We start from the raw sequence: 15,140 nt of genomic DNA, 5'->3' as shown, positions 1-15,140 counted from the left end.
TGGATGCAGCAAGGCCTGGACAACATTCAGGCTTCGGTTGATAGGTGACAAGTAACATTTGCATCACACAAGTGCCAGGCAAAAACCATCTCCAAAAAGAGAGAATCTAACCATCTACCTCTGACATTACCATTGATGAATCTCCCACTATCCATATGCTGAGGGCTTGCCATTGACCAGAAACTTAACTGGACCACCATATAAATACTGTGGCTACAATAGCCAGTCAGAGGCTGGGAATTCTGTGACATGTAACTCACCTCTTGAATCCCCAAAACCTGCCCACCATCTACATGGCACAAGTCAGGAATGTGATGGAATACTCTCCACTGGCCTGGATAAATGCAGCTTCAATCCCACTCAAGAAGTTCATCAGAATCCAAAACAAAGCAGCCAGTTTGATCAGCATCTCAGCCACCACCTTAAGTGGTCAATCTCTCCACCACTGGCACAGTGGTAGCAGTGTGTACCATCTACAAGACACACTGCAGCAACTCACCAAGGTTCCTTCAATAGCACCTTCCAAACTTGCAACCTCTACCACCTAGAAAAAAAGGCAGCAGGCACATAGGAACGCCACCAGCTGCAAGCTCCCCTCCAAGTTGCACATCGTCCCAACTTGGAACTATGCGTTGGAAGCAGTTCAGAGGTTTACCAGACCAATACCTGGAATGGGCAGGTTGTCTTATGAGGAAAGGTTGGACAGACTAGGCTTGTATTCGCTGGAGTTTAAAAGAGTAAGAGGTGACTTGATTGAAACATATAAGATCCTGAGGGGTCTTGACAGGGTGAATGTGGAGAGGATGTTTCCTCTTGTGGAAGAATCTAGAACTAGGGGTCACTGTTTAAAAATAAGGGTCGCCCATTTAATACAGAGATGAGGCAAAAATTTTTCACTCAAGAGGGTCGTGAGTCTTTGGAACTCTCTTCCCAAAAAGGTGGCGGAAGCAGAGTCTTTGAATATTTTTAAGGCAGGGGTGGATAGATTCTTGATAAGCAAGAAGGTGATAGGTTATCAGTGAGATGCAGATTTCAGGTTACTATCAGATCAGCCATGATCTTAATAAATGACAGAACAGGCTCGAGGGGCTGAATGGTCTACTCCTTGTTCGTATGTCACTGTTCCGTCGCTGTCGCTGGGTCAAAATCCTGGAAAGTAGAGGTGAATATGGGGGAAAATACTTAAAAAGAGAAATAAAATTTCCTTTCAAAGTAACTTCAATTCAATTCTACAAAATGTAATGAACTAAAACAAAAAATCTGATGGGATGATTTTTATAATGCCTATAGGTTCCTGACAACCTCAATAGATATTATAGCTACCGCATCTCAGTGCAATACTTCAACATCCACATTAAAACTGGGCAGTCAGAGACACCAGGCAGAATCTCTCACAGTCAGACACCATGCAGGGTGACATCTTAGGCACACATGCACACACGCACACAGTCAGACACCAGGCAGGGTTACATCACACACAAACACAGACAACAGGCAGCATTACATCTCAGGCACGCATACACACACACAGCAGGATTACAACTCAGACGCGTGTACTCACAGACGCAGTCAAACACCAGGCAGGATTACATCTCAGACACACACATACATACACAAGCAGAGTCAAACACCAGGCAGGATTACATCTCAGGCAGACACGCACACAGAGACACAGTCAGACAGCAGGCAGGATTACATGTAACACGCGCACGCAGAGACAGCAGGCAGGATTACATGTGGCTGTGTGCGTGTGCAAGAGAGAGATGTAATCCTGCCACACAGTCAGACATGCTGCAGGATCATGTCACCCCCACACAGTCAGACATGCTGCAGGATCATGTCACCCCCACACAGTCAGACACGCTGCAGGATCACGTCACTGTCACACGCACAGGCGACAGGAATACAGTACGCACACACACGTGCGCACATGTGGCAGGATTACATCGCGCGTGCATCTGCGTGGCAGATTATATCACAAATACTAAGGCAGGATTACTTAGCGAGGAGGCAGTGGCATACTGGTATTGTCACGGACTAGTATTTCAGAGAGTAATGCTTTGGGGAACCAGGGTTCGAATCCCACCAAGGCAGATTGTGAAATTTGAATTCAATAAATATCTGAAATTAAAAGTCTGATGATGAGATGAAACCCATTTGTTTCACAAATATCCTTTAGGGAAGGAAATCTGCTGTCTTTACCTGGTCTGGCTTACATGTGACTCCAGGCCCAAAGCAATGTGGTTGACTCTTAAATGCCATCTGAGCAAGGGCAATTAGGGATGGGCAATAAATGCTGGCCTAGCCAGAGACGCCCACATCCCATGAACAAATATAGAAAAAGCACAAGGCAGGATTACATCTCACACAGTCAGTAGTCAGGATTACATCTCGAGCGCACACAGAGTCAGACACACACACGCTGAATTACGAGTGCTGCTCTTTTGATTCAGTCTCATCCATTTATCCTTGTATCAAAGTTTGCCTACGCTCAATGTACAAAAGCTTTAACCAGACTGAATAAAATGTCTCATGAACATTTCCTACTAAACTTTCATCACAGTTCTCAGCGCGTACAAGAAACCATCCATGGTTAATTTATCTTTTATTATTGCATACAAAGTTTATGATCTACATTTAGGTCTGCACCACTCTTTTGTACAACATTCATAGAACAAAGTAAACAAAAAAAAGCTCATTTGAACACTTTCAAAATGTAAAGAAAATTAAACTGTAAACATGACTTTTTTCCCCCACAGAAAAATGTGGTGCTGGAGAAAGAGCTTTCCAGTGAACTCAATGGCCTAGTGAGAGGACCTTCTGCCCTGTGCTGATTGTGTAGCTGTTTGGCTGCATACGGTGCCTGGATAGCTTGGATCACTTCCACTAAAATCAACATTTAGGCAACGTGATCCTTGCCACTCATGCATCTCTGGGCATATGCAGAACTCTTGAGCAGTGCTCATCAATTTTTATCAGCATATGAGAAGCATTTGTCTGGTTTCTTTTTTTTGCTTGCAACCTGGAAAACAGAACCTGCCATAAAGTTTTAGTGTAGACAGAGATGTGACCACCAGCATGGCATTTATGAACATCACTATTGGGTTTGAAACCCATACATTGTACCGTGTTGATGTGGCAATGGTTCATTTGAGTAGAAGTTGTCAATCTGCTTTTTACTGTACGACTACAACACAGCTTCAGCAGCAAGACAGACAGACTAAACAGACTTACGGTAGCAGGAGAACCCATCGGTGGCATTACAGAACCCGACAAACACACACCAGCCACCAAATAAATCAAAATACTGGAAAACATTTCAAACTACTGAAGTTGGGTATATAAGTGCTTATGGTGGCACACCTTCCTATCTCCAATGCTGGAGTGAATGACTGTAGCAGCACTTTCCGTCTACAGATTTGGAACATAAATCTCACAACTCATACTGTACCTTCCACACCTGCAGCTGTACGAGATCTGATGAGAACGGCAGGGCAAGTTATACGTTACACATTAGGGACAAAAGATGAGTGACCTGGGTGTCATCGGATGAAGCAAATGCAATGACAAATGATTTCAATTCAGCCCCCCCTGACCTTGCCCAATCTGCCTCTGACCTGTAAAGGCAGCAATAGGAAGAATTTGCTTAAAACATCAACAGAATTTTGTTCTCAGAGCTACACAAACTGCAGCTAGGCTACTAACTACACACCTTATTCAAGGTGAAGGCAGCGTAATAAATGCTGCAAATACAGGCCACCAGTCGAGTCTAAAACTTAGACTAAATGACGAGAAAACAAATTTATTTAGATGTGGTTAACAATTTGCATGGAAAATAACCAATTTTTTTGGGGAAAACTTTTACAATCTCCTGCAGTGAGACAAACCTCTCCTCAGGTTTAAACAAAATGGTGGCGCTGTTTTGTACTGATGGAATGGCTTTTTTGGTGTGCAAAATATTATAGATTTTGCACATTTTCTGGGGACAGTGAACAAAGACAGACTACAAAAATGTGAGGACTGTACCAAGTTACAACATAATCAATAAAATGGGCAACAAAAAATAACACTCACAAAAAGATGTTTGAACAACTACCGGAACTTGAGTCCCTGAATACCCATCACTGAACCCGTGACATGACTCATCACCTGGTGGTTAAAGCCACAAATGACTTTTTGTTTTAAATGGTTACATTTTGGTGAACAGCCAGTGTCTAATTCCGTTTATTTTTAAGATCAGTGCAAAACAGTTTGTAATTAGAACTGTAGATCTTGAATAAATGAAATGGTGCATTTTTCTAACAGCTTAGTGTATTGGTTTAAAAGGCGCACTGTCATCAGGCCTTCCTTCAGGAAGAACGGAAGAAAAATCTGGACTGTAAACAAAACTGCTATTTCCCCCACTGCCCCTCCCGTTCCTCATTTGATGACGGAGCATCTCTGCGGTGGAGTGGGATCGTCACATTGGGGCACCATGATAACATTGTACTGGTGAAAGGCTTCCAAATCAGTGTCATTGGAAAGTCCACCAGGGTGGGGAGGGCTCAGAACGTGGAAAGGGGATTAACCCCCTTTTCCAGAGCTTCCGTTCTACCTGAACAAAACCAGCAATGCAGCAGCCCACAAGTGCAACAGGATCTCAAACTAAATTAAATAAATGGATATACTAAATTGTAGGAGAAGTCACAGCATTAAATTGTGAATAATCCTTTTGCTTTGTTCGAATACTTCAATAAATAGAATTCTGACCTAAACCAAATGGGCTGGATTCTAACCTCATGATTTGTTTTCTACCTACTCATGTAGGTATGATTTTTGTTCATCAAAGCTAGGTAACATCTTATTACAACCAGATCCATTAGTTACAGATTATTCAAGACATGAGATTCCACCTCATATGCAATGGATCCATCACAGAAGTAATGTCCTTATACAGTAATTGGGAAATATTCAATTTCCTCTCCAATACTGGGGCAGTCTGATGCCAGTTTCGTCCACAGGGATGATTGTACATTGCAGCAGCTTCTGGCTAGCGACCACAGTGTAAAGTCTAGTCCATGGATTCCATCTTAATGCTCAATCACTCCCAAGCTTGGGGTGGGAATTCGTTGACATCTGCCATAACTTCGATGGGTGCTTCTTTGTGATTATACATTAACTTCAGTCTCATCCTTAGCGGGTGCTTTAAAGGGGAAAAAACACTTTAGGTCAAACTTACATGTACTGCTGAACCCCCAAATACCTCACTTGACTCTGGGAAACTTCCTTTTACTGAAGGTGATGATTCTAGGACATGGTTTACTGATTAATATTGTCCTGAGATTATTCCAACAGGAGATCCAACAGCAGAAACGAGAGGCTTCGAGGTCAATTTGACGCATCTATTTACTCCACTCTGCAATGGATGCCCTAAGTGAAAGCAAATCCAAAATTCCCTCTTCTCTGACAAACTCAACTGAGAGGCAACTCAAATCTGCATCTACTTCGTGCAGCATGTGTTGGAGAATTGTAATCTCATTATTGGTCACCATTTGACACTCCAAATTACAACTGCCAATCGTGGCTTGGTTTTCAGAGATTCTCCCTTGAGTGATAAAAAGAAACACCAGCAGGTCAACAGCTCCAGGGCAATCTCTAGAACTTCAAATGAATGTTCATATGAATACAGAAAAGCAGGGGCCGGGAGAATGGGTCACCTCAGTGCAAGCTGTGTGTTGACTGACACAGTTACTTTTGGTCCTAGCTTTTCTTCCTTTTCCCACAATGGGTGGGAAAGATATGGTTCCATAGACACCAGTAACTTGCCCAAGTGGGTACTTCTGTCAGTAAGCTATTCAACCATGTTGCAATTACAGCTGGTCCTGACTTTTACTCCACACCCCCATGCACACCCACTTTCTAGTACTTCCCATTCTTAAAGCCCAGAGATAAGTGTAAAAGTGCTTTACAATGGATCCAGATCTCAGATTAAATACACGTTGAGCTTATAGAAGTGAGCTGTTCTATTTCTATTCAATTAACACTCTTTTATATATGTTCATTGGTGAACTATGGAACCCAAGCACCCTGAATATCCAGTGAATCTCTCACCTTGAGCAGTTTGCCAGAAAATTTGGCATTTCTTCTTGCCTGAAGGTGTCCATTCCTCACTAGGGGACTGTTTCATGGCTACCACAATAAAGTTGCCACTGTTTGCATGCAAGCCTAGGTAGGGCTATTCAATCACAGCTGCCCTCACTGTCTTCAGCTAATGTGAGGGAACATTACTAATTTATTCCCTCCCTAGCGAGGTGCTGTGGTCAGTTCTTGTATCTTAAAGTCAACAAAGACAAAATTGAACCCAAGACATTCTAGGCTGAATGGTTTTGTTTTATAGTGCTCTGTGCATTCATCATTGAGGGACGCTTAACCTGGAAATATCAAAGTGGTTTTGAGCACAAAGAAGTTTAACATTAAACCTGGAATTACTAGCATAAGAATTAGTTTAACAGTAAGAGGCAGTTACATTCATAGATAAAACTAAAATTATAACAGACCTCGTGTATAACACATGTACACTTCCTGCAAGCATATTTACTTCCGGCAACACATTATTGCCCTCACTTTTTTGTTGCTAACTCTTATTATATTCTCTAAGCAATGCTATGGGAGATCTGTTAGAATTAAAGTCAAAACAGGTGACAGGCTGACTGCAAACAGCTCCAGCTCATGAGATAAATTAATCTGCTGGTTTAGTCACAATGAGTGCAATGAGCTTTGATTTTCTTCCATTGCGAGTCACAAGGCATCAACAAGCCCTGTACATTACACAGGCTTAACACTAGAAGGAACCAATGATGCATGAAAGCTACAGATACTGTGACATGCACTAGAAAACACTGCAACCATTTTCTGTCACAGTGCATTAATAACCCTGTCTAAACCTTTTTGTGATATCTTATCAAAAACTCAGCACTGGATTACTTTTAAAGGATGAATTAAATCTTTAAGTAGGGAAAAAAACAGAAGGTACATAGTTTGAATAAATTAACAGATGTCAATCATTTCAGTAACCTGTACAGTACCAAACCTATAAACCAACTGATGAATCCTTTCCTGTGATAGACACCAATCGTAAAGTTCAGCCCAGCCATTCGATGGTGCACTGCCCAGTGAAGTCCTGAGCCACGCTGACAAGGATAGCCCCAGGATCAACTCCTGGTGTCTGCTGAGTTATAGTGGTAAGCAGCTACCATTGCCCTCAGCACCCTTTAGCTGGTGTGGGTTGGTCAGAACACCACTAGGAGCCAATTCTCAATCAGATTCCAGTGGCTCACTGTGGAGAACTGTGGGATTTGGCTGAGAACAGTACCAAGTTCAGCTGAACTGCTCACAGCTTGTATTGACACTAGAGGATGGTCTGGAAGCTGTGGCACTGTACCCCAGCAGGGAAGCCCTTAAATGCAGAGGGAGAAAACTAGAATGGGGAAAAAAATCAGCACAGGTGTGCATGTGGTGTATAAACTTCCCTTATTGCATTCTGATACCCAACAGAAATCAACACATTAAGACAAGTAATACTGTAAAATATCCTAACCCAATTTCTTTATTTAACTAAATGGAACTCCATACAAAGAATAAAAGGGTGAAAGAGGCATGAGAAAACACTAAAAGGGATACATAAGCAGGTTGAGGTTGGGGTGGGAGTGGGAAGAAACTTACCTTCTGTGAATTGAGAACTCTCATCAACTGTGTGACAGCTCCAGAATTCCTAGCAGGAATGATGCTGCCACTGGGAGACATCAATTGCAACTGGAAAGACTGCAAGAAAACATGGTGGGTGTAATTATTTCTGACTTATTAATAATTAAAGTGATCAACTCAAACTTGTTTTCTTTGCCTCTCTCGCCAATTTCCTCCCCTTTTGGCCTTTCCTGTAGGTATTGGGTCCTTATCAAAGCACCATCCCCTTACCCACAGGACTGAGTTGGCAAGCTATTTTCCTGTGGGTTCATACAGCCAAGTTTAATGCTGTCGTCATCACCCGATGTCCAAACATGCAGGCTTCCAACGAGTTTCTGGTGAGCATTCAGCTTCAGGGATTTTGGCTAATGTTCTGCTCCCTAACCCAAGGAATATTAAAGCCAACTGCAAACCCCCACCATCACTTTCACTAAACCAACATAGTACAGGATGGGAATTGTCCCTGGGACATTTAAAAATCTAAGCCACAGGTACACAGTATCATCATTAGCAACCAGCAGGCATATTTCAGCAGCTTGCATTTATATAGTACCTTTAATGCAGAAAAACACAGCAAGGTGTTTTTCAGACATATAATCAAATGCTGAGTCAAAGCAGAGATCTTGAATAGGGTGGCCCAATCAGATCTTAGAGAAAAGGAAGGTTTAGGGAGAGAATGCCAGAATGTAGGGGTCTGGGCAGTGGAAGGCAGGGCTGCCAACAGCAAAGTAATGAGAAGGAGAGATGCACAAGAGGCCAGAATCAAAGGTTTTGGGGGGGATGGACTGCAAGACTGGTAGTGAGGTGAGGCCATGAAGGGATTTAAATACAAGGATGAAAGATTTAATTTAAAGGCAATAGGGGACCAGGAGCCAATGTAGGTTAGTGAGGACAAGGCGATGGATGAATGGAACTCGTAATGACACTGGCAACAGCAGAATTTTGGATGAGCTGAAGTTTGTGGAGGTTGCAGAGTAGAAGCCTGCCAGGAGAGCATCGAAACAGTCAAGTCTGATCAGGCAGGAGCAGAGGTGAACAATGAGGTGGAAGACGATGGTCTTTACGACGAAGAGAATATGGATGAAAAGCTTAGCTTGGTGGTAAATAGCACAAGGTCACAAACAACAGCCTGGTTCAACTTGAGAAAATAATATGGGAAGAGTAAGGAATAGGTGGTGAACAGAGCTCATTGTGGAGGCTGAAGATAATGACTTCTGTCATTATGTTTAACTGGAGAAAGCTATGGTGCATCCAAGCTGGATGTCAAATAAATCGCCTGACATCAAGTTACAGTGGAGAAATCTGGAGGCAATGGAGAGGTAGAACTGGATATTGTCAGTGTAGGCTTGGAAGCTAACTCTACACCTTCCGATAATATCATGAAGGGTCAGCATTTAGATGTGAAGGAAAAAGATTCCTGAGGGGTTCCAGTGGCAACGGTGTGGGGCAGGAAGAAAAATCATTGCTGGAGATGCTTTGGCTAAGAATGGATAGGTAGGGGTGTAATAAGTGAGGGCAGGTGCACTAAGCTAGAAAAGAGAGGAGAGGCATTGAAGGAGGAGGATGCTGTGGTCGGAGGAAAATTGAGTTATAGTGCACCACAGCCACTCTCAGGATGTCATTTGTAACTTTGATTAGAATCTTTCAGTGCTGTGGCAGGGATGAGGGATTGGGGCAGAAATGTGACTGGCAAGGTTCAAAGTTACAGGAAAGATTTAAGAAGTGACAACATGTTCAAAGACCTTGATTTTTTTAACTCATTCATGTGATGTGGGCATTGCTGGCTAGGCCAGTATTTATTGCCCATCCCTAATTGTCCTTGAGAAAGTGATGGTGAGCTGCCTTCTTGAACCGCTGCAGTACATGTGGTGTAGGTACACCCACAGTGCTGTTAGGGAGTAAGTTCCAGGATTTTGACCCAGTGACAGTGAAGGAATTGCGATATATTTCCAAACCAGGATGGTGAGTGGCTTGAAGGGGTTTGGTTAGATTTTCTCTTGCTGGAGATGGTCATTGCCTGGCACCTGTCTGGGGCAAATGTTACATTCCACTTGTCAGTCTAAACCTGGATATTGTTCAGGTCTTGCTGCATTTGGACATGGACTGCTTCAGTATCTGAGCAGTTGCAAATGGTGAACATTGTGCAATCATCAGCAAACATCCCCACTTCTGATCTTATAATGATGAAACAGCTGAAGATGGTTGGGCCTAGGACACTACCCTAAGGAACTCTTGCACTTGATAGCACGGTTGATGACCCCTTCCATTACTTTACTGATGGTCAAGAGTAGACTGATGGGACAGCAATTGGCTGGGTTGGATTTGTCCTGCTTTGTGTGTACAGGACATACTTGGACAATTTCCACATTTCTGGGTAGATGCCACTGTTGTAGCTGTATTAGAATAGCTTGGCTAGGGACACGGCAAATTCTGGAGCACAAGTCTTCGGTACGATTGCCGAAATAGTGTCAGGACCCATAGCCTTTGCAGTATCCAAGTTAAATCCAGTATATTTCCAAGTCTGGATGGTGTGTGGCTTGGAGGGGAACTTCCAGATGGTGGTGTTCCCATGTATTTTCTGCCTTGACCTTCTAGATGGTAGCGGTTGTGGATTTGAAAGGTGCTAAGGTGAGTTGCTGCAGGGCATCTTGTAGATGGAATACACAGCTGCCATTATACATCGGTGGTGGAGGAAGTGAACGTTTGTGGATGGGGTGCCAGTCAAGTGGGCTGCTTTGTCCTGGATGGTATTCCATCACACTCCTGGCTTGTGCCTTGTAGGTGGACAGGCACTGGGGAGTCGGGAGGTGAGTTACTCGCTATAGGATTCCTAGCCTCTAACCTGCTTTTGTAGCCACGGTATTTATATGGCTAGTCCAGTTCACTTTCTGGTCAATGGTAACCCCCAGGAGGTTGACAGTGGGGGATTCGGCAATGATAATGCCATTGAAGGTCAAGACGCAATGGTTAGATTCTCTTTTGTTGAAGATGGTCATTGCCTGGCACTTGTGTGGCATGAATGTCGTTTGCCGTTCAGACCAAGCCTGGATATTGTCCAGGTCTTGTTGCATTTGGACGTGGACTGCTTCAGTATTTGAGGAGTGGCAAATGGTGCTGAACATGGCGCAATCATCAGCTAGTATCCCCACTTCTAACCTTATGATGGGAGGAAGTTCATTGATGAAGCAGCTGAAGATGGTTGGGCCTAGGACACTACTCTTGAGGAACTCCCGCAGTGATGTCCTAGAACTGAGATGATTGATCTCTAACAACCATAACCATCTTCCTTTGTGCTAGGTATGACTCCAACCAGCAAAGAGTTTCCCCCCCTCGATTCCAGTTTTACCAGGGCTCCTTGATGCCACACTTGGTCAAATGCTGCCTTGATGTCAAGGGCAGTCACTCTCCTCACCTGAAGATAGGGAGTTTGCAGATGGAGCAGTAGTTTGCAAGGACTGTAGCAATGAGGGTATTTTTTTTTGAGGGGCGGCGAGTACAATAGCCAAGGAGAGGAAATGAATTACAGTACAAAGTAACATGGGGGCTAGGTAAGCAAGTTGGGTATTCAGGATAGTCAGAAGTGGATTTGGGCTCAAGGGAGCAAGAAGTGAGTCTCAGACAAGAAAAGGCATGAGGGGAGATAGGAAATAAACTAGAGAAATACGCAAAGTTGAGGCTTTGTGTAAAGGAACAAGGCAGCTGAACAGATGGTCTTAATCTTAATCATTAAGAATGGTTTAATAACAATGTTGGTAAAATAATAAAAAAAACTCCAGTTACCAGCTCCTACGACACTCACGCTCTATCAGTAAAGAAAAAGAATTTCTCTCCTGTATCATTTCATCCCAGAACTCGATCTTCCATTTGCATTTGTTGACCACCAAAACAAAAACTGTCTGGACAAACCTTTGGTACGGCAGCTTGCAAAACAAAGTTGCTCATGTCCATCTCAGTGGAATTTGATGCTCGCAGGGTGATAAACAGCATATTCGGGTTTGCTTTGGACCGTTCGAAAGAAAATTCTATTTTCAGACCATTTTGATCGTATGCAATGATAGAAGGTATACCTGGAACAAACAGCTTCCATTATCAGATTTTACACACATTATTCTAAAAACAGTAAATTTTCATTTATATGATGTCTCATCAGGTCTCCCAAGGCATCCCAATGTGCTTTGCATATAATTAATTACTTTTGAAGTGCAATCACAGTTGCTACTTGCACCCTTCTTTGAGCATGAGGAACTCTGACACAGTCAGAGCCAGAACCCTGAACAGTCAGATGAGACTTTCCTTTAACATCTCATCTGACAAACGTCACGCTCAGCAACGTTGCACTGAAACAGCAGACTAGTAGATATGCTCAAGTCCTGGAGTGAATCATGAGCCCACAACTTTCTGACTTTGTGTCCAGGGTGCCACCACTGAGCCACGCTGGTACACGGTGTGCATTAAACAGTCCTGAACTGTCAATTCTTTTAAGAAATCCCTGTAGAGCAATGAAACACAGCTTGAAAAAAATCAACATGATTATCTAGAAAATGAGCATCACTGAGCAATTTTATATTGACTATGAGCATAACATGCATTATCAGGCCTTAAGTTCAGGTCAGTCTTCTCTGCTGCTTAAAAAGCAGTTAAGACTGCTTTTCTCACATCCATCACAACATCTCAGCTAAGATGCTGGACAGGGAGCTCCAGATGATGCTCAGCAATGCCTGGAACCCAATTTCTTTTCTATTTTTGCCTGCTAGCAATGCCTGGAACCCAATTTCTTTTCTATTTTTGCCTGCTAGCAATGCCTGGAACCCAATTTCTTTTCTACTTTTGCCTGCTTCTTTCCTGAAGGAATCAACTCCTGTTGGGGTCTAGTTGCATTCTCAAGGAAGCGCTCTCACTCAAGCTGCTATTATTTATGTATCCAATCATCTGGGGTTGGGAAAAGTTGAATCAAATACTGTCCTCACTGGACTCCCCCCCCGCCCCCCCCCCACCTACCTTTCAGTCCAAGGATGCTAAGGCCTGACTACTCCAGCTGAGAGAAGTGAGCTCAGCACGGACTAGAAATTGAACCCAAAACCTTATGGCTTCAGTTAGCTTTACCAAATGGTCCATCTGGAGAACTCAACTTCCATGTGCGATCACATGTTATCCATAAGAGGACATTGTTGTCAAAGCTTCTTCTAACCATATGGGTCACAGGTCTCCATCTACCTCACTGGTAAGTGAGGCCCACTCTGTTAAAAAGCACTTTTATATTATCATGCCACCTTGTTCTTGATCTGTCTGCAGCCTATGCCCTCATTGGTAATGGTTTGGTAGTGAATGCTCTGGCGGGGTCAGCCTGGGGCAACATACGAGATGTCTATAACCAACTGGGTCAGCTACATGTGAAGATCAAACTGCAATCCCAAAGTACAACACTTTGATAATAACAATATTTAAATATGGTTCGTAAACTGAGTACACACTAAAGTCGTGAAATCATTGTCACTCAATGTGAAATAAACCCCAAAAACAATACAATTGTTACTGACAATTCTCAGGTCTCTTGATTTTTACATAGGCCCTGATCACAATGCACCACTTAGATTTTGTTCATGATCATAGCCCAAGATTCACCAGGATAATTCATGACTGTGTTAGCAGAGTCTTTACCTTCTAATCCATTCAGTAACTATTGGTTTATGTTCAATGCTGTGCTACATTCTTCAAGATTCACTTGTGGCTGAGGAAAAATCTGACACTAAAAGAGAAGATTAAATAGTGGTCCAGACAACAATTGCTCAGGACTTGAACTTGGCGACTGGATAATCCAGAGATGTTCAACCTTTGGCCAGGAATCGACAAAGCCACTTCACAAATTCATCAGACTCATCAAGAATTATAGATTACAGCTCCTCAGTCAAAATAGGAATTGCTTCACCCTGATCTTTCCTGATTCTTCCAACTGCTAGTACAGAGTCCCAAACAAATGGAGATGAGGGCTTTTAACAAATGAAAGGCAGCCAGCAAGGAACAGTTGATTAACTGATGAGGAATAAAACAAATAAGTCATCTTTATTCATGTGGGTTCACATGTCCTCCACCACCTAGAACCCACAGTATCAAGTTGTTGTAGATGGATTCTGATTACAGGGAAAGGGAAATGGATTGGACAGGGTCCTTCTGACTGACAGATTAAACAGAGTTTAATCTCATCAGTTTGGCTGATGAGGCCCCAGTGTACAAGGACTAGCTCACTGCTCTGTCCACTTGAATCTGTTCTCCCTTCTCTGAATGACCTTCAGTTTATTATATTTAGAACTCCAGTGCCATCTACGTACTCTAATGTCTCAGAACAAATGGAAACCACACTAAGTGCTTATGCCACATACAACTGCAAACAGATTGCAAACTATCCCACATCTGTGCATGCTGTTTTGTTATTATTTTGTGGCAACGTGGAGTTGGCATAAAACTGTTACATCTTACCTTGCTTTAAATTGACAGCATTCTGTGGACCGGGGGGAACAATACCATCAAGTACCAATTGTGGTTGCGCACCTGATAGACCTGATGACTGCGAATCTGAAATATATTTCAAAAAGGCATTAGGGAAAAAAATAAATGAGGTTTTGTTTTCATTCTTCCCCTTTGCAACTCAGCAAAACCATTTACAATTCCTTAGGATCCAACAGTATTTTTTTAAAAAAGCTTGAATACCAGCAGGGTTTGGGAAGCACTGTTTAAAAGAGGTGGCGGTGGTTGGTGTGGGAAGCACAGGATAAAAGATAGGCAATTATCAGTTTGTAGACATTCAATAAAGTGTACTATTTGGGCATCGTTCAAATAATGTGTGTATTAATTAGATCATTAGATTTCATAATGCCTCAAGCAATGTATTTAGTGAGTACCTGAGTGAACAATAGAAGGGCCAGGTTTTATCCTTGGTCTGTGCCATTAGCTGACTGCTTTGCAGGGCTGCAGCAAACCTCGGTGAAGGAAGAAAGAAACTGGCTATGCAGTGATATCACTGGAACCTGGATGGGGAGATGATTGATAAGGCTATGATTCCCCTGTGGTCAAAGAGCCCGTTGACAGTCACAATCAAGGCTCACCCATCACATTGAGAAAGAGAGTCAATGTGGTTAACTTGGCTCATTCTTCCATAGAAACCTACAGTTCTCCCCAAAAAAATCTTCCAATTCCTTGATGGCTTCAATAACCTAGTTAGAAAATTATCCCAGGTATTAATCACTCGGTGAGGAAATACCTCCTGACATCAGTCCAGAATTTTTACCTGCATCAGTTACAACAAATAATGTAATGTGAATAATTGTCACTTAGGAGAGATATCTGAGTCTGTCATGTACCTGTGCTGCTATATCCCAGCAAGGGTTAAGGATCTCCGGAAGAGGAGGACAGAGAGAAAATAA

At 42.8% G+C, this 15,140-nt stretch overlaps 1 protein-coding gene across 2 annotated transcripts in view; it reads right to left on the bottom strand.

The window, feature by feature from the left end:
- Positions 1–2,588: 2,588 nt before the first annotated feature.
- LOC144688633 (AP-1 complex subunit gamma-1-like) overlaps positions 2,589–15,140 on the bottom strand; it is a 113,158-nt gene continuing 100,606 nt past the window's right edge. For both annotated transcript variants that reach the window (XM_078555434.1, XM_078555433.1), the window contains exons 20-23: positions 14,197–14,292; positions 11,629–11,789; positions 7,702–7,800; positions 2,589–5,182 (exon numbers count right to left, since the gene is read on the bottom strand). In XM_078555434.1, coding sequence (XP_078411560.1) covers positions 5,081–5,182; positions 7,702–7,800; positions 11,629–11,789; positions 14,197–14,292 — 458 coding nt within the window. In that variant the 3' untranslated portion in view covers positions 2,589–5,080. The remainder of the gene's footprint in view (positions 5,183–7,701; positions 7,801–11,628; positions 11,790–14,196; positions 14,293–15,140) is intronic.

This window comes from Cetorhinus maximus, chromosome 13 (assembly GCF_964194155.1).
Source record: "Cetorhinus maximus chromosome 13, sCetMax3.hap1.1, whole genome shotgun sequence".
Classification (NCBI taxonomy): domain Eukaryota; kingdom Metazoa; phylum Chordata; class Chondrichthyes; order Lamniformes; family Cetorhinidae; genus Cetorhinus; species Cetorhinus maximus.
The sequence above is the reverse complement of the archived record's forward strand: the minus strand, read 5'-3'. Positions and strand labels throughout refer to the sequence as shown.